The 25,594-nt window shown below is 36.3% G+C and overlaps 1 protein-coding gene across 2 annotated transcripts; it reads left to right on the forward strand.

Moving 5' to 3' along the window:
* The first annotated feature begins 758 nt into the window (after nt 1-758).
* Nucleotides 759-25,594, forward strand: RAD21L1 (RAD21 cohesin complex component like 1). Of its 2 annotated transcripts, none has more exons than XM_047069834.1 (13): nt 759-902; nt 2,504-2,633; nt 4,339-4,432; nt 6,666-6,772; nt 10,463-10,633; nt 12,300-12,395; nt 13,592-13,702; nt 15,264-15,490; nt 15,729-15,828; nt 16,676-16,800; nt 19,177-19,272; nt 21,580-21,657; nt 25,406-25,594. In XM_047069834.1, the coding sequence occupies exons 1-13, from the start codon at nt 759-761 to the stop codon at nt 25,592-25,594; spliced, it is 1,668 nt and encodes a 555-aa protein (XP_046925790.1). The 2 variants fall into 2 exon arrangements, with proteins under 2 accessions (XP_046925790.1, XP_046925791.1); XM_047069835.1 differs by having other exon boundaries at nt 19,180-19,272.

Below are 25,594 nucleotides of genomic sequence, written 5' to 3' on the forward strand. Positions count from 1 at the left end.
GGAGCCTTATGATATTCTCAAAAATACTACAAGTTGTAGAAATGTGCATAAATTGTTTTAGTTCTAGGAGAAGTTTTTTTTTCACCATTCTTGTTTGAAAACGTTTAAATTTGATTCTTGTTTTCTTTCTTGCCTTTCGATTCTTTTCCTTTAGTTTCTGTTTCCTTCATTTTTCCACTTTATAGTCCTTTGGAATTCCATTATTTTAACTTCAGAAGTTAATAAATTGCTGACTAAACCAGAGTATCTTGAAGAAAACAAAGAAATTCAACACCTGGTTATAAATCAATTGTCCAACATTTCTCAAATTCCTAAGTTTTAGAAAAGAGGTGATATGTGTTCGCTTTTCTTAGTTTTTGTGTGCCTTTTCCTGTTCAGTTGTTTTTTTCCCTATTTCCATCCTATTTTTCCCAGGCCTCCGCCTCTATTTATTTGATCTTATTAATAAGAGAACTTAAATTCTTTGTAGGAAAAAGTAAGTAGAATGTAGGAAACCATCAGTGATCAGAACACATGTAAATTGGGTGTGGTCACAATCTAATAGAGTTCTCATTAGTTTATAATTTTGTATTTTACATAATGGCTTCTTTACAAGAAACTGAATTGAATAATAGCTTCAATTGGAAGATAATCTGTTACAGAAATGATAAAAAGTGCTTTTGCTAAGAAATAGCACTGAAATGTTTTTGTAATCAAAATTTAAATATTTTTTAATGTTCTCTCTAGTTTGTTAAATACCCCTAAGGAATACAGGCAACATGTTCTACACACATGTGCTTATGAGTAAGCGAGGGCCATTGGCCAAAATCTGGCTTGCAGCTCACTGGGAGAAGAAACTCACAAAGGCTCATGTATTTGAATGCAATCTAGAGATAACCATTGAAAGAATTATTTCACCTAAGGTATGTTATTGATTCAAATTATAATATGTATTTGGCATGATTTATGGAGAGGAAAAGAACTAAAATATGTTCTATCAGAAAATGCATCTCCAAGGAAGTTTTACTTTTTTTTTTTTTTTGGAAGTTTTACTTTTGAAATGGTCTTCTTTAATTCCTATAACATTTATTACCTGAGCACAAACATATGTCAATTTCTGTGGGTAATTAACTGTTTTCATATGTTTATCATAAATAGATTAGACCCTGAAGGAGGAAGGTCATATTTTGTACATGTTTTGTAATCCTTTCTTATTCCCTTAGCAAAATACTGTAGACACAGTAGGTACCAAATAAGTATTTCTTAAAAAAATAGTGAGTGAATGAATATGGAGAATAGAAAAAAAGATTAGTATAAATCAAAATATATATGAAAACACTTCATACAGTACTATGTTCATAATAAAATACTGTAAGATATTAGAATTTGCATTAAAATATTATTTTAATATTTATAGAAGTTAAGTATTTTTTCTGCTTGCAAGAAGGATGAATAATAATTGAAAACTTTCCATGTGTCACACACTGGGCTAAACGTTACATTCATTAGATCATTTAATCTTTACATCAACCCTGTGAGATGGGCTTCTTTGAGCCTCAGTGAAGTGTGATAGTTAGGAGCATGAACTTTTGAGTTAGTCAAACTTAATTCCTGCTCCATTTCTTGGTAGTTTTCTTACTTTGGGCATGCTACTTATCATATCTGAATCTCAGGCTTTTTTCTTCTGTAAACAGAGGTTCATATAAAAATTAAGTAATACATGAAGAGCTCTTAGGACAATTCCTGGCACAAAATAAGTATATAATAAGTTGTAACCATTATTAATAAATTGAAGTTCAAGAAGATTTAACTTCAAGTCTCAGCAACTAGGCCAAAACTTGAACCCAAGTCTGCCTGACTGTAGAGTTTATATTCTTCCGTGAAACTAATAATCACATATTTCACTTAGATGGCACATTAGATTATCTTCATTGAGTAAGAACAAAGGTTAATCATTTTACAAGATGAGGTAGAAGTTAAGTGATTCACTTTTTTTTTTTTGATGTTTATTTTTGAGAGAGAGAGACAGAGTGCAGGTGGGGGAGGAGGGGCAGAAAGAGAAGGAGACACAGAATCCGAAGCAGGCTCCAGGATCTGAGCTGTCAGCACAGAGCCTGACGTGCGGCTCCAACTCACGGACCGTGAGATCATGACCTGAGCTGAAGTGGGACGCTTAACCAACTGAGCCACACAGGCATTCCAAATGATTCACTCTAAATAAGAATACAAGGGGCCCCTGAATGTCTCAGTCGGTTGAGCAATCGGCTTCAGCTCACGGTCTGTGCTGACAGCTCAGAGCCTGGAGCCTGCTTCGGATTCTGTGTCTCCCTCTCTCTCTGCCCCTTACCTGCTCATGCTCTGTCTCTCTCTGTCTCAGAAATAAATAAACATTAAAAAAATAAATAAATAAAAGAATACAAAATGTCTTCTTTTTAAAGAGAGGGAATTCTATGACTTTATAATTTTCAAACAGGGTTTATGAATCTAATTCTCAATATTCTAATGCTTTAAAAATTCTTGAAAGGCGAAAATTGCACTTCGAACTTCAGGACACCTTCTTTTGGGAGTTGTGCGAATCTATAATAGGAAGGCAAAATATCTTTTGGCAGATTGCAACGAAGCATTGCTCAAAATGAAGATGACATTTTGCCCAGGTATACTTGCAACATTGATTTGTCTCACTCACCTTGTTTCTCTTTTGCATTTTTATTTTGGGTGGGCTCTTTTAATTGGTGGCACTCCGTAATTCCAGCGTGTATATGTGAATATAAACTTCCTTTTCACTGATTCTAAGTTTCCGTGGTTAAGGACAAATTATATTCTTTCCCTTGCTCTTTACCTGTGTTTGCAAGAAAAGCTTGTGCTTTCAAACACTTGTAAAGTTCCCGCTTATTTACATAAGAAATCTACTTATGTAAGAAATTCTGATATTCACTTTTAATGGATTGCTTAATTTACCACATTTATTTTTGCCTGTATGAGATAAATTAGAAATAGTGTAATTGACAAAGCCTAGATATCATAATTGTCATTGTTTTCAGAATTCTCAAGACTCTAAGTAGCTTAGGTTGTTCTTACTATTTATGAAACATAAAAAAATTTTAACGTTTATTTATTTTTGACAGAGAGACAGAATGTGAGTGGAGGAGGGTCAGAAAGAGAGAGAGAGACACAGAATCTGAAGCAGGCTCTAGGCTCTGAGCTGTCAGCACAGAGCCTGACCTGGGGCTCAGACTCTCCAGCCTTGAGATCATGACCTGAGGTGAAGTCAGACGTTTAACCTACTGAGACACCCAGGCGCCCCAAAATATTGTAGAAAATCTCTAGACCTTCCAGAGTGCTAGAGATTTACATGTGTCATAAATATGATGGCTTCAAATTTTAACTTAATGTTAAGACATTCATCATTTCCACCTTGTGTTACGGTTATTTAGGTACAGGCCTTGTCTCTCACACTAGTTTGTAAGTTCCTTGAAGGCAATATCTTTGTTGTGATATTTTCTAAATCTCTTATAGTACTTGTCTCAGTGTCTTGAACATACTGTTCCCTGAATTAATATTTGTTGAATCAGGGTTGACAGGTTGTTTTTCTTTATTTAAAATATTTGTAAATTCTCTACGTAGATTTATACTCATATCAAATATGGTTCATTTGTCCATTATTTCATTTATGTGATCCACAAATATTTATTGATGCCATACTTTGTGCCAAACACTATTTTAAGGCTCTGGGATACAAGGACAAATAAGGCAAATAAGGTCCCTTTCAGTTTGGAGAGGATATCAGATAATAAAAAAGTTTTTTAAAATTATTATAATAATTGTAGATAATGATTGTGCTATGCAGGAGTCTAAACAGAGTATTACAACAAAAAATAGCAGAAAACTTTACTTGCATTAGGCTAATTAGAAAAAGCCTTTCTAGAAAGGGTAGAATTTAAGCCCAAACTTGAAGAATGAGAAGTACCCAGCCATGTAAAAAGTCCCTGAGGGAATAGCATTCTGGGCAGAGGGGAACTGTCAGAGCAAAGGTCTTGAGGGGGAAAAGTGCTTAATTTGTTCAGGTAACAAAAAGGCCAGTATAGCTAGAGTCTAGTGAGTGAGGGAAAGATCCTTCGATGATGCTGACAGGTTTGTACAGCTGCAGAGGTTCTGATTAGAAATTTAAATTTTATTTAATACACTGGGGAAGTCACTGAATCACTTTAAGCATGGGAATGAGCTGAGCTGATTGCTCTTTAAATATTTTTAAATACCACTCTGGCTGTTTGTAGAGAATGGGACCGAAGAGGGGCAAGAATTGGGAGTTTCTTATATAGCATTATTGCTCATTGGATGTGGTTTTTTTATTCTTTTCAGGGCTGGTTGACCTTCCAAAAGAGAATTTTGAAGCTGCTTACAATGCTATCACATTGCCAGAAGAGTTTCATGATTTTGACACCCACAATGTGAAGTAAATTATTTTTTTATTTTCCTTCAATTTAATTTTCTTTTAAAAAAAGTTTATTGATTTTGAGAGAGAGAGGGAGAGAGGGAATGCGAGTGAGGCAGGGGCAGAGAGACAGGGAGAGAGAGAATGCCAAGCAGAAGCTCAAGCCCACTAACTGAGATCATGACCTGAGCTAAAATCAAGAGTTGGAAGCATAACCGACTGAGCCATGCTGGTGACCCTCAATTTGATTTTCTTGCTTTCATCTTCAGATTTCATGAATACAAGTGGACTCTAGTTAAGAACTGAAATACACATGCAGTTGAGAAGACTTAAGTTTAGTGTGAAATTTTGAAATATAACACCAAAAATGTATCATCATATTTGCTGAATATAATTTGCGATATTAACAGTATGTTCTTCCATTCATTCGGTAAATATGTATTGGGTGCCTTCCATATGCCAGGCACTGCTCTAGACACTGAGGACATTGAGCAACAGCTTCTGTGTGCATGAATCTTACATTTTAGACAGACAGTAAGCAAAGAAATATACACTTTGCCAGTAAATGATCAGCAATATGAAAAGAAACAGAAAATAAAGAAAAAAATGATAGGATTCTCAAGAAAGGGTTTTCTAATAAGGTCAGAACTGAAACCTGAGGGAGGTATAGGAACAAATCATTCAGTAATGTGGGGAAGAATGTTCCATGTAGAGCAAGTGAGAAGGCCCTAAGGCAGAACACATTGGACCTTTTCGGCGAACAGCAAGGAGGCAAGTGAGACTGTGTTGTAAATGACGGTCTGAGTGGTATGAAATGAAGTCAGAGAGGTAGTTGGGGGTGCAAATGATGTTGAGTGTTGCAGGCCACAGTAAGGACTTTAATTTTATTCAGATAGGGAGCACAGGAGGGTTTTGAATAGGAGAGTGACAGATCTGACTTGATTTCAACATGCTTCTTCCCCTTTACTTAGTATAAAGGGGAAAGGGAGGAAGCAGAGAGCCTATGAGAAAATTATTTCAGTAAGAAGTCCAGATGACCCTCCCACCCAACACCTACTCAGGGCTGCAAGGGAAACTCCACCCCACCTCTTACCAGGAGCTGCTGCAGGCAGAGCCCAGCACTGAAAGGGTCTCCCCCCTCACACCAGGCCTATCACCCAGCCCCGTTGATCTGGAAGTGAAGGCCCAGGGTACATGGGGGGAGAAGGGCAGTGAAAACAGTTAATGCCTTGAGTGGGGGAATGCCAGGATTCATGGCTGGGAGGGACAGGAAGGGGACATGACAGCCCTGCCCTATCTGTGGGAGCCTGAGGGCCCAACTAGGGTTATGCGCCTTTCCCACCAGCAGCCCACAGACATGGGATCAGGATGCCAGGCCTCTGTGTCCTCGAAGGGACCCTCCTGTGGTCTTTGTCTTGATCTTCCTTAATAAATGGTGCTATCCCTGCCAAAAAAAAAAGAAGTCCAGGTGAGAAATGACAGTGTCTGTAATCACTTCTCAGTCTTCATGTTATCAAGGTGGTAACAAATTATGAATATATTTTGAAGACAGAGCCAACAGAATTTGCTGAAGAATTGGATATGGCTTTAAGGAAAAGAGAAAGGAAGGATGACTACAGTCATCCTATAGTCACAGATAAATTAGGCTTTAGACATAAGTTTTGAGATGATTGTTACACATCCAAGGGGAGTAGGCAAGTAGTTGAATATCTGGGTCTGAAATTCAGGAAGGAGGTCTGGATGGGATAGATAAATTTAGGAGTTGTGAGTATATAGATGGAATTTCAACCCCCAGAGAGTGAGTGTAATTATTTTAAAAGAGAGAGATCTGAGAACAGAGTGTTGGGTCATTCCTAATAGCTGGTAGTCTGGGAGATGAGGAAGGACTAATGAAAGAAAAGGAGCAGCCAATGAGGTAAGGAAAAACTCAAGAGAAAGTAGTATCCTGGAGGTGAAGAGAATACATTCCATGAGGGAGTGAACATCTGTTTCAGATGCAGTTGGTTAGAATAAGTAAGACAAGGACTGAGAATTGACCCCTTGGTTCAGCAACCCAGAGACCATTTGTTATATATACATGTGTAATCAACTAGTGTGTATAAATAATACTATTGAGGAAATAAAAGTGTTTATTTTTTATAATAAAAGCTGTTTTTTGTTTTAGAGTTTTGGGCTTTTTTTCAGTATACTGCAAAATGCTTGTGTTCTGTTGGCATATTTTTCTCAATTTTCTCAATCTTATGTTTCTCCATAGTGCTATTGATGTTTCAGAACACGTTACTCAGAACCAAAGCAGACCAGAAGAAATCACACTTAGAGAATATTACAATAATGATCTACTGTTCCAAGCTGGGAGCTTTGGTGAGAATCTTTGAGAAATTAAAATCACAAGCTATAATCAATTATAAAATATAATTGCATTTTTGCAATTATAAAATAATTGCAAAATTATTTATAAAATAGAAGCATAATTGCAAAATAACTTATAAAATAAATATGCATTTTTGTATTGAAACCATGTCAATAGAAATAGCTATCTTTAGAATGGATCTCTTGATGTCTAAATGCAACTCTCAGTAAGTTTATCTTTACCTTGTTCTAAATAGATAGGTGTTAATACCAAGACTCAGTCTTAGGCTATAAACTTCCCTTCTTAGTCTGCAGTCCTTTATTGAATACTTACTATATGTCATGTTCTATCATAGGCATAGGCAGTACAAAGTTTGCAGAAGCACTTCCTGCCCACAAGGAGCTTCAGGCTGGGAGAGAGATATGCAAATAAACATATATATATATATATATATATATACACACACACACACATAGTAATATATGTGTATAAATACATATATATTACATAATACACATATATTACATATAACCATAACACTATATATATATGTGTGTGTGTATATATATATGTATATATATATATATATATATACGTGTGTGTGTGTGTGTATATATATATATATATAGATAGATAGATAGTGTTTTACGTGTGTGCTGTATATCGTGCCTTCAAAGTATGAAAATTTCTCCAATATATGATGATATCAATTGTAAAATGAAAAAGTTTAGCATGGCTTGGGACTGAGGAGGAAATAACACATGCTAAATACATACTCATTGATTATGAAACAAACTGTTGAGTATATTTTATAATTAAGCTGTTCTTTTTATGGCATTTACCTCTGTCTTGAACCATTATATTATGTACGTCCTGTATTGATCTGAAAATTCCATGAGGATAAAATCTGTGTCGTATTCATGTTTGGTTCTCTTATAGTGCCCGAAGCAGTGAGTGTAGAAGAAGGGTGGCTTAACTCTGTGTTCCGTGGGGGAGGGTGGTCAAGCCAGTAATGCTTGAACTACATCTCCAACCTCCATTTTTCATCCTTACTCTTCTTCTGTAACTCTTCTGATCTACAGCTGTGTTCTTAAATGATCTGTGGTGTGGGACAAATTTTAGAATTTTTGTTAATTTCCAGTCTGTCATGGAATGATGCTTTTGTAAAATCCAGAAAAATTGAAAGTTTAAAAATCAAAATATATGCTTCAATTTTTCTTATTAAATTCAACATATGTAAAATTACTCTGTGAAATTGCTATCAAATTTTTTAAACATTTACCTCTAGTCTGTGTATTTACTCTATCATGGACAAGCACCAACCCACAGACCATATTTTGAGTAGCCTGGATCTCTCACTCTCTGTAATCCCAGGCCTTAAAATGTAATACATTGGCAAAGAGTTAATCATATTTCCTACTGCCAAGACACTCTTTACACATTTCCCTATAAACACTACTGCTGTTCTTTAGGCCTAAAACTTTAGGATCACTTTTTTTTTTTTTTTTTTTTGAGAGAAAGAGACAGAGCATGAGCGGGGGAAGGGCAGAGAGAGAGAGAGAGACACAGAATCTGAAGCAGGCCCCAGGCTCCAAACTGTCAGCACAGAGCCCGACGCAGGGCTCGAACTCACAAACTGTGAGATCATGAACTGAGCCAAAGTCGGACACTTAACCGACTGAGCCACCTAGGCGCCCCTAGGATCACTTTTAACTACACTTTCTGTAAGCTTTATACCAGTGCTGATTAACAACAACAACAAAATTGGACATGTCTCTTAGGTCTTCTATTTCTCTAGCCACCAGTATAGTTCACCAGTACTAAAGACCTGGAGTAATACCCTCCTACACATCTCACAGTCTCTTCCCACATTTTATGTAGCTCTACAAGAGCAATTGTCCTTAAATTCCATTTTTTTTTTCGTATCACATTCCTCTACTTAAATACCTTGTGTCCTTATGACTTATTTTAGACACCCTGCCTATCCTCAAGGGCCTCTATCAATTTATCACCTTCTGTATTTTATCAACTTTATTTGTTTTACTCTTGATACAGACTTTTTGCTCTAGTTAAGAAAATATATTACCAGCCAATAATTTAGTTGTTCTCAGTCTGTGTCTCCTACAATTCAAAAAGAGGGAAGAGCATTTTCTCAGTGTACGAACAGATCTGAGTTTGCATCAGCTTTTTCTATTGCCTTGCTGTGTGATACTGGGCAAATCACCTAGCTTCTCTGAGACTTACTACCCTATTTGTAAAATTGAGATACGACTAGCCGCATCACAGAGTTATTTCCTTCATTCCCTCCTTCAGTTCTTTTCACCAATAGGTGATTTTTCTCTCTTTCAAAAACTAGCTCAAACCTAATGTCTTCTAAGAAATGTTTAATATTAATCCATCCTATTCTGAATTACAATGTAAGATTGAAAGCAATGATCATTTCTTTAATTTATTTGAATAATCTCAGGTTCTTGTGATGCTCAGTGCTCAGAATATAGTGTCTGTTCAAAAATGCTATTATCTTATTGACCAAGGCTAGTTTTTCTTTTGAGAGCTTTCAAGCTGCTCCTGGAAGATATGAACATATTTTTAGTTTACTTTTGTTTTTTATTTTTTAGTCTTTTCTGCTGAGCAAATCTTTAATCCAGTACAATGAAGCTTGCCTTTTTCAACTCTTCCTTTCTACAAGATAAAAGCCTATAGAAGAATTTTAATATAAGTGATACTGCATGATTTTGTTTACTAACTAGCACTAACATGGGTTGTGAGAAAGGGAGGAGAACGACAACCTCTGTCTGATCTCTGGGGTTTCAGACTCCTGGACCTAGAGATTCAAACCCAAGGAAGGGAAAGAATATTAAGAATATACATGTGCTGACAACCAATCTGGAAACAAGTCAATTTGAAGCCGGGAGTTCATTCTACCTGCTACTGTCAGTGTCTTAAGAGTTTGCTCTCATAAGTCTCCATTTTGCAAAATATTTTACCAGTGTAAGTTTTAACTATCACTGTCTTCGCTGGGTTCAGATACTGGCTTTGTCATTTATTAGGGTATGACTGTGTGCAAATTATAAAACCTTTCTATGGACATGTTCCCTTGTCTAAATTTAGGATTATAATAGTATCTTCTATTACGTAATATAATGCACATAATAAGTACTCGGTTAATGTTAGCTGATTGGGTTTTGTCTTTTTTATCACTGTATCTCTAATACCTAGCAGATTGCCTAATACCCATTCATTAAATACTTATTAAATGAATGTTGTAAACCCATTATTTAATATTTTATCTACCTTTCCATTCCCAAGAAGGCAGATATGCTCCTTATTTTCCAAATCCCCACTGTGGATAAACAATGCAAGCAATTGTACTTGAAATAATATGAAATAATACTTGATCAAGCAGGACATGACTATCTAAAGTAGAAGAAATCATTCTGGGGAATTATTAAACTGAACCACAACTAAAGACTCTATCCTAATGTTTTTTCCCTATTGTTTTGGGAAAAGCGTTAGACTAGAAATCCAGCCTCTACTGATTAACTGAATGACTTCAGTTGACTATGCAAATAAGTTTAGCTCTCATTTTTCTTATCTGTAAAATGGGATGGTCTGTACAAGAAGATATCTGAATTTCCATCTAACCCTAAAACTCTATGTTTCTATGGCTAACTCAGTGTTAATGATATGTATTTATTTAGGGGAGGAATCTGAAATTCTCAGAAGACATAGCTTTTTTGATGACAACATATTGCTGGATTCCAGTGGTCCTTTAGTTGAACATAGTTCCGAAAGCCTCATTGGAGAAAAATCTCTATTCTATGACAGTGGAGATGGATTTGGAGATGAAGGGGCTGCAGGAGAGATGATTGGTATGTTGTCTGGTTATATAGAAATTTGATATTAAAAAAAGAAATTGGATATTTATTTCAGTCATGCTAAGAATGTATTAATAGGCTTATTATATTAAACTAAAATGTCAGGTATGCCCCGTGTCATATAAATCAATGCATTTTTTAAAAGTTTATTTATTTAGGGGCACTTGGGTGGCTCAGTTGGATAAGCATCAGACTTCGGCTCAGGTCATGATCTCGCGGTTTGTGGGTTCAAGCTCCGAGTCAGGCTCTGTGCTGACAGCTCAGAGCCTGGATCCTGCTTCGGATTCTGTGTCTCCCTTTCTCTCTCACTCTGCCCTTCTCCTCCTCATACTCTGTCTCTCTCTGTCTCTGTCTCTCAAAAATAAATAAACATTAAAAAAAATAAAGTTTATTTATTTTGAGAGAGAGAGAGCACACGCGTGCACGTGCAAGAGGGTCATGGGCAGAGAGAAAGAGAGAGAGAGAATCCCAAATAGGCTCCACATTGCCAGCACAGAGCCCGATGTGGGGCTCTATTCCGTGAACCGTGATATCATGACCCAAGCTGAAATCAACCAACTGAGCCACCCAAGGGCCCCTAAATAAATACTTTTTTTTTTTTAGTCAATACATTTTTTACATACATTTTCAAAGTCTGTGGTGTATTTAAACATTTAGGCTAGATCTAACTAAATAGGCATCTATTTAAACACATTTTCCCTAAAGGTTATAAAATACTACTTGTTTTTACTTTTACAAATTCTTAATTTTTAGAGGGGAAGGAATGAAGTTAGTATATTTCCTCACAAGATATATTAGATCGTGTATTGGAATCATTGTTTCCCTTAAGAGAAATTGTGAAACAGCTATTCTAAGGATCTGTCCAACATTTTATATTGTAATTTTATATTTATATCATGATGTTACTATAAAAGAATCATAGAAATGGAGTAGACAAAAACTGGGAAATCTGAATACACATACCTGTATTTTAAAGATAGTGATGGTTATATAACAAGTCTTTTTTAGATTCTCTAGTTTACTTTAAAGGACTGGTTGTGGCAAACTTTTTGAAATTTCAAAATTATGAAAAAATAGTGGTTCTACCTTAGGTATCTACCAAAGAAGTTTGAAAGCTTTCACTTCTTGATTTGGAGTTTGTTTTTTTTTTAATTTTTTTTTCAACGTTTATTTATTTTTGGGACAGAGAGAGACAGAGCATGAACGGTGGAGGGGCAGAGAGAGAGGGAGACACAGAATCGGAAACAGGCTCCAGGCTCTGAGCCATCAGCCCAGAGCCTGACGCGGGGCTCGAACTCACGGACCGCGAGATCGTGACCTGGCTGAAGTCGGACGCTTAACCGACTGCGCCACCCAGGCGCCCCTTAATTTGGAGTTCAAACATGACTTTGTAACAAGATTACTATCACAGTATTAGTTTAGTAAATATCTCCTGAAATTAAACATCTATTTAATAAGGGAAAGGAAATAAAATATATAAAGTTCTATATTATCCTGCATGAAATATGATAGCCTATGTAGCCAATCAAATCTACTTAAGTAAGGTTGATTCATTTTTGTATCTGTTTATAATCCTTATATACAATAATGTCAATTAAACGTTTAGTGAAAAAATGACAGATTCAGTTCTGTGACAGAAGTATTTATTGTGTTTTTCAAGACAATCTATTGCAAGATGACCAAAATATCCTGTTAGAAGACATGCATTTGAACAGAGAAATTTCCCTGCCTCTTGAGCCTCCTGATACTATAGTGGGTATGATGAAATTATCTTTTGTGTAGAAAGTGAACAGATACTGATGTTCAAATTAAACCTTACAACTTGCTCGGTTTAAGTAGCAATATAATATAGTGAAAAATAATAAAGAATGTTGTCCCTCAAACTCTTTTGAGTCTGACTGTAGACAATATGGAATAGGAAACTAGGTTCCGAGAAAGGTACAACAGTGGTATTTAACCAGGATTGGGTTTATTACATATGAGAGCACATCTAAATACTCTGGCAAAATACTATGCCTTTGAGTCATTAAAATAATATGTGTTACATGTTAGAAACATCATTAATATTTGACATTGCTATGATTATTAATTATTAATATTAATACCATATTGACATTAATATAACTGGACAATCTGTATACAATTTGAGAGAAATTACAAATGTGGGGATATTTTCTACTTGAAATTCATGTGAAGGTACCTCAGATCATTTGAAGTATTTTTGTATGATTTTTCTTAAGAATTGAAAGTACAAATAGCCCCATTTTGATTCCTCATTCTTTTTTATGTTACATTTCCTTCCTAACACATAGTAGAAATTTAAAATGTGAAAAAGAGAGCTGATATAAATTTATTTATGGTCCTTTATGGGTCAATTAATAATTAAGTATTAACAGAATACAAATTAAAAAAAATTTTTTTTAACATTTATTTACTTTTGAGAGAGACAGAGCATGAGCGGGGGAGGGGCAGAGAGAGAGAGACAGAGACAGAATATGAAGCAGGCTCCAGGCTCTGAGCTGCCAGCACAGAGCCTGATGCAGGGCTTGAACCCACAGACTGCAAGATCATGAGCTGAGCCGAAATCGGTTGCTTAACCGACTGAGCTACCCAGGCACCCCCAGAATACAAATTTTTTTTAGCAGACATAATCAAATTTATGTCAGTCATTTACTGTGGTTGCTACCACTGTTTCTACTAAGTCCAGCCTTAGATGTCACATGTGCAGAAGAAGGTGACGATGCATGACTCACCTAGACACTGGGCCCCAGACCATATAATCTCTGTGTCTCTTCAACTCTCTTAAGTACATGATTCTAAAAATCAGTTTTGGCTCCAGTTAGCAATATAAATCTTCAATTAGTTTATCTTTTGCTTTCATTCTCATATAAACATCTAGATTAAACATAACTGTTATTTTTCTAATAATTCTTTTTATGGTGATGTTATTAGTAGAACCAGATAATTCAGAGTGTATATGTCTACCTGAAAATGAAAAAATGGATGAAATCACATTATCAAATGAAGAACATGGATTTACCCTTGACCCAATTGATGTTTCAGGTCAGCGTCATTCATGGTTTTGTTTTTAATTTTTGTTACGCTACTATCTTATTTACTGTGAGATAATCTGTGAAATATTATAGGAAGTAGCCAACCTAGTAATAACATTTGCAATACAATAGGGAAAGGGTAGGGAAAGAGTGTGGAGGAAATTTGAGGTGATTCTTTCATTATAGTCAGTCCTGGTCAAACCATACACCCAGTTTGGGAAATTGGAAAATATAAAACTCAGTTCAATGCCAGTAGTTATTGAACCATTACTCTCTGTTGGGCACAGGAGTTAAGAAGACATAGTACCTGCTTTTTTTGTTTTTTTTTTTTTAATGTTTATTTATTTATTTTGAGAGAGAGAGAGAGAGCGTGCGTGCAAGCCAGGAAGGGGCACAGAGAGAGGGAGAGAGAATCCCAAGCAGGCACCACAGTGTCAGCGTAGAGCCCAATGAGGGGCTTGAATTCACAAACCATGAGATCATGACCTGAACTGAAATCAAAGCATCGGATGCTCAACGACTGAGCCACCCAGGTACCAACAATAGTACCTGCTTTTAAGAAGCTTGTAGTCTGATTGGAAAGATAAATAAACATGCACATGCATATAAAATAAGGCAGAATAAAAGGATCAGAAGAGAGGTCTGTGCCCTCTAGCATTTAACCTGAAGCATATTTTTAGGAATAAAAAATAAATATGAATATAATATATAACTTGACCTTGTAAGAACATCCTGGTTTCAAGTAGTATAATTGAAATGAATTTCAGTTATAAATTCAGGCATGCAAGGAATAAAGCATTCAAGTTTTTTTATTTACCACATTCAACTCTGAGCCTCTATCCCACTGGGTTGGCAAAATTTCAATCTGTATAGCTCCCCTATCTATCCTAAGCCATGTGGTATCAAAATTTGGGAGAGGAGTGTGGCAGGTGGAAGGGAAACTTTGGTCATCAACCACAACAGTTTGTGGTATCTACTGTCCCAGCCCATATAGCCTCTGGGGTCATCACACAACCAGCCCTTCTGGGATCTTGTCATGTTCCCAGGATTTTACTAAGGCACGTTAGCAAGCAGGTTACTGTTCCTTCTGGCTCCATCTGATCTCAGATCTTCATCCATTCTGGGAAACCTAACCCTCCCCTTTTGCATACTTGGAATTTGTGTATGAATTTCAATGGAGGAGGGAAAAATATACTTGACAAATACAAATTAATGTTGCAGAATATCCTGTTATATAGATATCTTAGGGAACTTCAAAATTGAGCAACTTCCCTCCCATTATGTTCTCTGCTCCACATTTCCTGAGTTAATCTACCTGGTAGGTCAACAGAGTCCCTCCTAAGCACTTTGAAGGAACACGTTATAAACTGCATCAACTATTGGCTGCTCAGATACTCTAGCTGTGCAAAAGTCTCATGAAGCATAATTTTCAGTAGAGAGAAAGGGATATTCTTCCCATGGCAACTCTGTAGGTTGCATTGTGGTAGACATTTCTTAGGTATGCAGTGTCTAGAATATCATTTTACAAAGCTGTACAACCAATCCCATTTGTGTCTATTTCTTATATTTAGACCTTGCTGAGAAAAGAAAAGGCAAAAAGAGGAAATTGCTCATAGATCCAGTCAAGGAGATCAGTAGCAAAATTATGCATAAACAGCTTACTTCCTTTACGGACACACTCATGGTTTTGGAACTTGCACCTCCTACCCGAAGATTGATGATGTGGAAGAAGAAGGGAGGAGTGGACATACTTCTGTCAAGTCCTGCCCAGGATATGACTCATGCAGAACTGAAAATGGTAATAGTTTCCATCTTTTTACATAGTTGCAGTGCTTGGTTATAAATAAATAAATGCATATTTACGTTCATGTATACAACAGAATATAAACTGGTGAAAAATACTCCCTTACTTTTGAATTAATTTGCTTGATGTGTGTGCCTGAATTATAGTTTTCACTTTTTAGCATATGTGCTTGTATTTTATTGAATTGCTTTGCTTGTACAAAAGCAAGTAATAGAAGTGTATATTTTTACAGTTGTTTACAAAGTGCTTTCTGTCCTCTGGCTTTAAACTTGGAAGGAAATTGATACAGAAGGAATCAGTAAGGGAAGAAGTGGGAAATGAAAACATAATAGGTGAGACATCCTAACTGTTGGTGTTGAGGGGATTGTTATAGAAACAAAAATGTCATTTTATATTTCAAAATGAAGATGGGATCCAATTCCATATTCCCAAGTATAACTGCTATCTCTAGAAGAATATTTCAGCTTAAGAGAAATTGTTACATCAGCATTGCCTTTTTTCTTTGCAGATTAATTTTTGTTCAACAAGTACACTAAAAAGATGAAGTATATATACTATGTGGATTCCTCCTAATCTCACTCCTTCCTACCTCCCTCATCCCTACAGGCAGTACTTACAAAACTTCAACAGATAAAATTATTTTATCTTGTAGGATAGTGTTTCATTTTAAGACAACTAAAAGGAAAAGTCACCTAGTGATAAGAATAGCATTTCAACAGTACAATGAATCTGAGATGTAGAAATTTCCACCCACCCAGAAGCTACTTGGAGTATTGATAATTGCTGATTATTATTGTGACTATTATAAAGGAATAATAAAACCAGCTTATGTATCGAGTGAATCTCTGCTTCGTGATCACCTGTCCTGAAGGCATTAAAATCTGCCACACAATACACCAAGATGGGCTTGAACTATCCATGTTATCTTGTGAGTGCCTGTTTGGGAGTGAGTGTGGAGGAGATAGTAGGTGGACCATGGGGAGGGAGGTGATAAGAAGCAGACAAGGGACAAGGGAAGATAAATATGTGAGACTTGGGAAACTATAAGACAGTTTGTGTACACTTTGCTTAAATTCTTAGATTCCAAGTTTTCTGTCAGAAGTTTTCTTTTGTAACAACTATATCCCAATTTAAGTTTGAAAGATAGTTTGGTGAAATCTTCTCTACTTACTAATTCAGAGACCTCCGTGATGGAAGAGCCAAATTCCCGGCAAGACTTAAGTCAACCCAAAACTTGGAAGGATGTGATCAATGGACCTAAGTGTAGCTCTCATGAGGATACCAATAAAAATATTAATTCTGAGGTAAGTTAACCAAAGAGAATCATAAAAGTATTATTTTTCTGACACAGATACAGTGAAGGAAACTTGAGACTCTGACATGTCTTCTTACATTTATAGTTTATATTTAGTCTTATGTTAGTCCATAATTTGTTTGGTAAGGGGCAGTGGTATGTAAAGCATGATTTTCATCTGTAGAACAGTATTTTCTAGAAGTTTAAGAGAGTAAATAAGAAGATAGTAGTTTCATGCTGAAATAATTTGCATGGTAATCAAATAAGTGATTGTACTTGAATCCAGTTATATCCTGAAAATCCTCTTAGGCCCCACATTCAGTATATCATGGAATGTTTTTAGGACTCTAGACAATATACCCATGTTTTGTTTCTGATCAGAAAGTCACTCTTCCCACCTCTAAGAATATGTTTTAGACCTATAATTACCTTAGCCTTGAATCCAAGAGACTATCTGAAGATCCATGACCAAAGAAAATTTTTTTTTAATTTTATTTGAAGACATAATTTTTATTCAAAAAACGTTATTTAAAAACATAGTTGGAAACAGTGTGCTTTAAAATATTTTTCCTGGGGCACCTGGGTGGCTCAGTCGGTTAAGCGGCCGATTTTGGCTCAGGTCATGATCTCGCGGTTTGTGAGTTTGAGCCCCGCGTCGGGCTCTGTGCTGACAGCTCAGAGCCTGGAGCCTGTTTCAAATTCTGTGTTTCCCTCTCTCTGACCCTCCCCCGTTCATGCTCTATCTCTCTCTGTGTCAAAAATAAATAAACATTAAAAAAAATTTTTTTTAAATATATTTTTCCTATTGTCACTTTAGTGATTGTACAGATATAGCCACACCAGATAAAAAGAAACCAGTGCTCTTCTGGTTTGCTCCATCATCACTGCATTTTGATAACCACTCAGGGAATTCAAAGTCAGTCCACATTGAAACTGAATGCTCTTGGAAGGAAAGACAATTTCACAACGCACTAACACAGAATGTATTTTACTAAATATTTGATAGTATACTAGATATTGAATTATTAGGTTGCCAATATCTTCCTTATTTGGGCTCAGGCATTTCTTAGAGTGCACCTACTGAAAATTATGATCAGGCAAGCTTGTTTAGTTCATGATTTTTTAACATATTAACAAAACAGATTTTTCCCTCATGCTTGAAGAGATTGATATATGAGTTCTCTTGAACCATTTAGCTCCTCTGCCCTAACTTATGCTTTAGCCTTCAATTCCATTTTTATTCTGCTTCCAAAAACGGTGAACAGATGTGAAATACAGTCAGGAATGGGAGCACATTGACAGGACAGAAAAGTATTGATTCTGATTAGTCATTTTCAAATCTTTATAAAGCATTTTTTATGTAAAGTAACTGCAAAATTGAGAGTATCTAAAATGTAGAATATTCATAGAGATTAAAAGGGAAAAGACATAAGTCTCCACAAACATGCATGTTAAAGAATAAAATGCAACTCCTGATACTCACTAAACATTCTGAAAGCTGCAATGAAAAATCAAGGAAGCTTTGTTGAAGGAAGCTTCTACCTGAAGACTGGTTAAAGATGAAAATGGGGCCCAACAGTTTCTATAGCAATGAAAAAAGGAGATGGTAAGGAATGGAGAATTTCTGGCTCTTTTTCCTTCTTCTCTGTGCCTTTGCTCCTCTTTCAGAGGACATAGTTTTCTTCCCTCCAGCAGTGGTGGCAAGAATCGTGTCATGGCCCTAGGTAGAGATATTAATATCGCTTCCCCCATTTTCACCCCCTCTGCTTACAGTGCTTCTTCCTCCGCCACCTGGTACTGGCATGAGGATAGAGGCAGGGGCTGGGGCTGGACAAAATGCTTCAAAGGAAAGTGGTCTCAGCCACTCAGCCAAAAATATGTTTGATGTGGGGTCTGCAGTGGTGGAGAAAACAGGACTAGAAAAGATAGGCAACAAAGAGGGCAGGAATGTGCCAGTTCTTCATCTGTGGGAGGCTTATGGAGAACAGGGGCTGCCTACCTGGGATATTTCAGGAATAATAGTTTGCGAATGCAGGTGGTATTTTAAATTAGTTTCAGAGGGGTGCCTGGGTGGCGCAGCGGGTTAAATGTCCAACTCTTAATCTCCGCTCAGGTCATCATCTCACATTTCGTAAGTTTGAGCCCCGCTTTTGGCTGTGCACTGATGGCACAGAGCCTGCTTGGGATTCTGTCTCTCCTTCTCTCTGCCCCTCTGCTGCTTGTGCTCTACCTCTCTCAAAATAAATAAATAAAATTTAAAATAAATAAATAAATCAGTTTTAGAAATGAGCATTCATGTGATGAAAGCATTTAGCAAAATAAAATTGTTCCTATGAAAACTACTACTACTGTGATGACCTACCTGTATTTCCCTAATTTGCTTTAGGAGGATATTGTTGAAGTGGTATCTTCAGCTACTGAGGAATCTTCCTTAACGAATGCCATCTTAGCACAAGAAATTGAAAATAGTCCAGTTGAATTGGTAAATATATTCATAGTCTTGAAAATTTTCTTAAAAACTTTGTTCTTAAATAGTTAACACTTTATTTACCTAAAACTTGGTTTTAGAGCGATCATGTTGCTTTCTAGAATTATTATTTAGTGATCTCAACAAAGAGATGTGTCAGTAGTTTGATGAAACATACTCAGAATTGCTTTGACCTTTTTTCTTTCTTTAATTTATTTTGAAACTTCAAATAATTTTAAGTAAAACTATGGGATTTTTATATTATCAAAGGTAGTCATAGGTTAAAAATATTGAGAATCACTGTTGAGTTATTCTTGTAACAGCTTTAAAGAAACAGAGCTATATTAGAGGTACATCCTATGGCATTTGAAATTTTACTTCATTTACGAATAAAAAAACAAAAAACAAAACAATTTTTATCCAAAACATTATATGGCTCAAGGCCTATACTGTCCGAGATTTTTAGAGATCAGAAAGAGAAAATGGTCTGCTCAAAGGGTCACAATTAAATAGCAAAGCGAGAAGTAACATGGACTTACCTGACTTGATATGTATTACTGTCTTCTTTCTCTAGTCCTTGTACCACAGTGCTGAAGGCATTTTTAAGATTGTAATGAATTCCTATTAAATAATATCAAAATAGCTATTAATGCCATAAATAAGTAGTTCTTAAATAAATAATCTTTATAATGAGTTCCGAGACTATTAGATTGTTTTTTCATATGTGGAGAACACTGCATTCTCTGGATAATCTAAGACGGGAAAGATACCTGAATTTTCTACCTGAAATATCCAAACAGCTAAGCCAGAAGAGGGTTGGTTAATTTTCGCCTTTCTCTTTGCTTCTGTAGACACAGGTTATTTTCATACATGGTCAAGCAAACCACAACACAGCACAAGTTCAGCTGTTTTTAATAATCCACTGGGCTTTCCACACAATGGATTCAGCTGTAGGGTGTCCAGATAGATCAAGTAGACAGGCTTCAGCAAAGTGCATAGACTATTTTTTCTGAGCCTTTTCCTGGTTAGTTTAGTCGTGCGATATAGGTGAAGCTGCAATCTCATGGATCTTTACCAAAGAGTTGGGTCACTGCTTTTTATATATGAAAAACAGCATTTGTGTATTTAACAATATAATAAACGTTAGCAATTGGGTGAATTCATTTATCCCAGGGCAGACCAGAAAGAAATAAAAATAAATTGTACCTGGAGAGATTCGGAAAACTCTTCAGAATGAAGTGACCATATTTTCAGATCACCCCTTTTGGAGCTTAAGAAAGGATGCTATATAATCAGGACCAGGATGCCGGCATAGCTAGTAGGAATGAGGACTCGGCAGTCCCCTTAGCTTTAAGTGATTTAAAATACTATCCAGAATATTCTGGAACTTTCTGAAATCATCTTGGAGTCTGTGAAACTGAAAACACTGTGGGAAGTGTCTTGGCTTCAAAGGTACACATGAAGGCTTGACAAACATTGCATCTCTGATAAGGATGACACAGAAGGTATTGGGTTGCATGGTCAGAGCTAGCCTGGGAAAAATTAGAAAGTAGTTCAGATCTGTGCCACCTTCGTCCCTGCCACCCCCCTCCCCTGCACTTTGTAGGCTTGCTCTTTTGTCAGATTCATCAGCACCTTTCCTATGCCCAATTCTGTTCCTAGCTCATAAAGTGTTAGGTGATAAGAGCTTAGAGTGAGTTCCTGTGAAGGGATTTCAACTTGACTGTTTTTAAATATTGAGGTGTTTCTGAAGGTGGCTAAGCTTTAAAGACTGAAAAGAACTAATCTATTTAGATAATATGACAGGAAGTGGGTTGATCTCTTTTGGACAGGTTACCCTTGAAATCCAAAAGGTTCTAACCCAATTGTACACAAATTGCTAAACATCATTTATTAATTAGAGCTTCTGTATCACCAGGGAAGTTCAGATAAAGGCCTTTACAATGCAGTTTTTCTATAGCTTTATGTTTACCCTGTCAACTCAGTTCAAATTGACCAGAGAGCTGGGATAGTCCTAACCAAAAGTCATGGCTGACTTAACTTTTGGAAGTAAGATCACAGTGCCCTGGTATGCATTACCAGTAAAGACTGCAGAATCTCCTACTCTGGAGCCCCTCATCACCTAGGGAGCATAGATATAATCCTACAAAGACTGATCTAAAGCTGTATGTTTCCTATTCTATTGTCAGACTATAAGCTCCTTTATTTAGCAGGACCCAGTGTTATGGTTGGGTTTCTTGTAGCAGCTAACACTGTGCTTAGCAAATAGTAGCATTCAGTAAAATTTGTTTCATTGAGGTATTTTATTATTCATTCAAACAGGAGTCATTGGGGAATCAACAAAATTTTGAGGCAGAGAGGTGGAATGGAAGAATTCTTAAGATGTTAAATAGCTTGCGGGTAAGATGATAGGGTTTGTCAATCCTATTTTTTTTTTCAAAATAAATAAAATGTTGACTTCAATCTTCTAGACATTAATAAAAATGAAATCATTTTTGAAGTGCCTGGGTGGCTCAGTCAGTTAAGTGTCCGACTCCGGGTTTTGGCTCAGGTCATGATCTCACAGTTCGTGAATTCAAGCCCCTCCATCGGGCATGCAGACATGCTGCCAGTGTGGAGCCTGCTTGGGATTCTCTCTCTCCCTCTCACTCTCTGCCCCTCCCTGAATTGCATGTGCTATCTCTGTCTCTCTCTCTCTCTCAATAAATAAACTTAAAAAAAATCATTTTCATTATTTTTTTGTTGAGACCAAATTCCACTAGAATGAAATGATTTTGAGCAGTATACCCAGGGCTAACTATGAGAGTTTGCTTTTGGTGCCTGCATATTCTAAGCAACTTCTTACCTATATTCAGACCTCTAGACATCTAGTGCATTTCCCGTTCTTGGGTTTAGGAGGCTATCAACCAATTCTCTATGTGGAACTAAGTTTATAATAACATAAGAGTGGGGCACCTGGATAAGTCAGTAGATTGAGTGTCTGACTCTTGATTTCGGCTTTGCTCATAATCCCAGGGTTGTGATCCCACAGTCGTGGAATCGAGCCCTGTGTCAGGCTCCACGAGGAGCATGGAGCCTGCTTAAGATTCTCTCTCTTCCCCACCCCCCCACCCCCCGCTCCTCTTCCCCACTCGGGTGCATTCTCTCTCTCTCTTAAAAAAAATAGTATAAGAGTAAAACATAATTTTAAATTTAACTTATATTTTTATCAAAATAATACATGTATATAATTTTAAAAGTTACATAGTTCTATGCTATAAGAATGAAAAGGAAACACAGAAGATTTTTGTCTACTCCTCCTTATCTCTAAGTCCTGCTCACCAGAGGCAACTATGTTCAGCTGTTTCTTTTAGCATTTATAACTATATTTCTAATCATATGTTCTTACTGTTCTTTCTTGATATTTCAGCTTTAAATTTTACCTGTTAACTTCTTTCAACATAAAATGAATATTTCGCTGAGTTCTATCTCCCCTAACCCCAGTCTGTTTTTAGCACAATATTCAGTGTTTACAATAATTGTAACAGTTATGATGCAGGTTTGATTTTGACTAAGAGCCAAAATACCAGTGGTTTAAAAAGATAAAGTATAACCTGGTATGGCTGCTCTGCTCACAAAATATCAGAGACCTAGGTTACCTTTATCTCATTTCCTTTATTCCCAGGATCAAAAATGGCTAAGTACCCATCATGTCTACATTCTGTTCAGCAGCAAAAATTTCTTTAAGTGTACAACAGAGATTGTGTGTATCACTTCCCACATTTCATTGCCTAGGACTTAGTCACCTTGCCACATCTAGCTGGGAAATGTAGTCCTTTGTCTGGTAGCTTTGGGCTCAGCTAGTAATTCTATTCCTATGGAAGACAGGAATGGATAGTAAGAGACAATCAGCAGTTACTGTTACTATGGAGGGGCACCTGAGTGGCTCAGTCAGTTAAGCGTCCAACTTCTGCTCAGGTCATGATCTCGTGGTTTATGGGTTCAAGCCCCGTGTCAGGCTCTGTGCTGACAGCTCAGAGCCTGGAGCCTACTCCAGGTTCTGTGTCTCCCTCTCTCTCTGCCCCTCCTCCACTCACGTTGTGTCTCTCTCTGTTTCTCAAAAATGAATAAATGTTAAAAAAATTTTTTAATAAAAAAACCCCAAAGACTATGTAAAAATTATTGTCATTGCATTTCTTTTCTTGTCAATTTTATAGTGCTTTTTTTTTAGTTAATCATTGCCTCATTTCCCCCATTTGCTTGGTGCCTATATACTCATCCTTAATTCTTTTTAAAAATTCTCTGACATATAATGAAACCCTGTTTAGTATGGGCAAATATATCAATTGATTCATCAGTTCCATTTTTTTTTTTTTCTTGAAGATACTCTTCCAGAGCTCATCATCCTTTTATTCTAATTGGACTAGCTGCTCTCTAGGTCTTTTCTATAGTTTTTGTCTTGGGACATTCCTTTATCATAACATGGGAATTCCTTTGTCTGTTTCCTATATTAGTTTCTCTAGTTCTTGATGCTTTGGTCTTCCTTTACTTTGAACTTTTTGGTGGTTAACATCCTCTCATAATTTCTGAGAGAAAGAGTGCATAGGAGATATACACCCTATATACAAGTCTGAAAATTTCTTTATTTTACCTTTAACTTGATTGTATGTCTCTGAACCTAGTTTGAAAATAGTATCTTTCAGATGTTGAAGGTTTTGTAACATGTGTAGGTTTCTTGTGCTGTTACTGAAAAGCTAGATGCTGCTTGGTTGGCAATCGTTTATTTTCTCTCTGGAAACTTTTAGATCTTTTCTTTACTCCTAGTGGTCTGAAATTTCAGGATGATGTGTTTTGATATGGGTCTTTTTTCATTTATTGTGCTGACCATGTAGTGGTTTCTTTATTCTGAAAGTTCATGTCCTTGAATTCTAGGAAATTTTATTGTATTTCTTGAATTGCCTCCTTATTACTCTGTTCTATCTTTCTGAATTGCCTGTGGATCAGATGTTTGATCCCCTGAATTGCACCTTTAAATTTTAAAGAATCTTTTATCCCTTATATCAATTCCCTTTGTTTTGCTTTTTTTCCTATCCTCTAGAAAATTTCTTCAACTTTATCTTCTAGTCTTTATTGAATTTTATTTCTGCTTTCACGTTTTTTGTTTTCCAGGAATTTTTCTTAGTTATTAATTATCATTTTGTTTTGTAGCATCCTTATATTTCATTTATTTATTTACTTTTTTAAACAGCTTTATTGAGGTATTATTAACATACAATAAATCATACCTATTTAAAATACAGTAGAACAATTTTGACATATGTATATACCTGTGAAACCATCACCACAATCAAGATAGTGAATGTATGTATCCATAACCCCAAAAAGTTTCCTTGTGCCTCTTGATAATTCTTTGTCCCATCTCTCCCACTGGTCCTCCTCCCACACCTCCAAGCAACCCACTAATGTGGGTTTTTTTTCAATAATCATCCTCATCTGTACTTCTATTCTAGAAATCTGATTCCAAGTACTAGTCTTCCTAAAAGGCGTTATCTTCATCCATAATTAAATGCTTTATTGTAGCTCAACTTTTTCTGGTAGGTTCATAGGTGCCCTATGGTGACTCCGATATCTTTTTGATCTGTGTCAAGAAACTGGGAGGTGTTTATAAAGCCATATTCCTCTGCCACTAAGATATACAAATATAATTTTACATTTATCACTATAGTTGTTTATAGTCACCCCCACCCCCCAGTGCCTTTAAGGAAAAGAAGCCTGATGAGGCTGATAATTTTCGTTGTATTTGAAGCCTCCCAAAGTCCTGTGGGTTGTTTTCTGCCTACAAGTCTAAACTAATTGCACCTTCCACGAGGGCCCTTTATTTACGTTAACATCAAAATTTTAAAAGACCTAACATTTGTATAACACGTTAGAAATTTGCATAACACTTTAAAAGTTCTTTTGCATGCATTTTCTCAATGAGCCAAGCTTGTATTCAGTGACCTATGATTTTTTTTAAGTTTACTAATGAGTCATTTGCATTTCTCTATTTAAGGATTTCACACTCCCTTATCAAAAATATCAATATTTTATTCATCATGCATCCACAGCCTGCTGGACTTTTAATGATGTTGTTTCTCTTTCCTTTCTTCTTTTCTAATTATTTTTCCAGGAATCCAACAAGATGGGAATGCAGTACTTTAGTCTGATGAAGCTCTGCAGACACAGTGACCGAAAACAAGCTGCTGCCAAATTTTATAGCTTTCTTGTCCTAAAAAAACAGCAGGCTATTGAGCTGAGCCAGAGTGCTCCCTATGCAGATATCATAGCTACAGTGGGACCAATGTTCCATAAAATGTGA

The sequence above is a fragment of the Lynx rufus genome, unplaced genomic scaffold (genome assembly GCF_022079265.1).
Source record: "Lynx rufus isolate CCGP_SWC_20201006 ecotype Redwood Valley unplaced genomic scaffold, mLynRuf1.p SCAF_8, whole genome shotgun sequence".
Taxonomy (NCBI): Eukaryota; Metazoa; Chordata; class Mammalia; order Carnivora; family Felidae; genus Lynx; species Lynx rufus.

What these genes read in the sequence shown, in the direction of transcription:
- RAD21L1 (XM_047069834.1), top strand. Translation starts at nt 759, where the DNA reads ATGTTCTACACACATGTGCTTATGAGTAAGCGAGGGCCATTGGCCAAA. An exon ending in GTTCCAAGCTGGGAGCTTTG is followed by an intron (nt 6,773 to 10,462) that starts GTGAGAATCTTT and finishes GTATTTATTTAG; the next exon opens with GGGAGGAATCTGAAATTCTC. An exon ending in AAAATAGTCCAGTTGAATTG is followed by an intron (nt 19,273 to 21,579) that starts GTAAATATATTC and finishes TCATTCAAACAG; the next exon opens with GAGTCATTGGGGAATCAACA.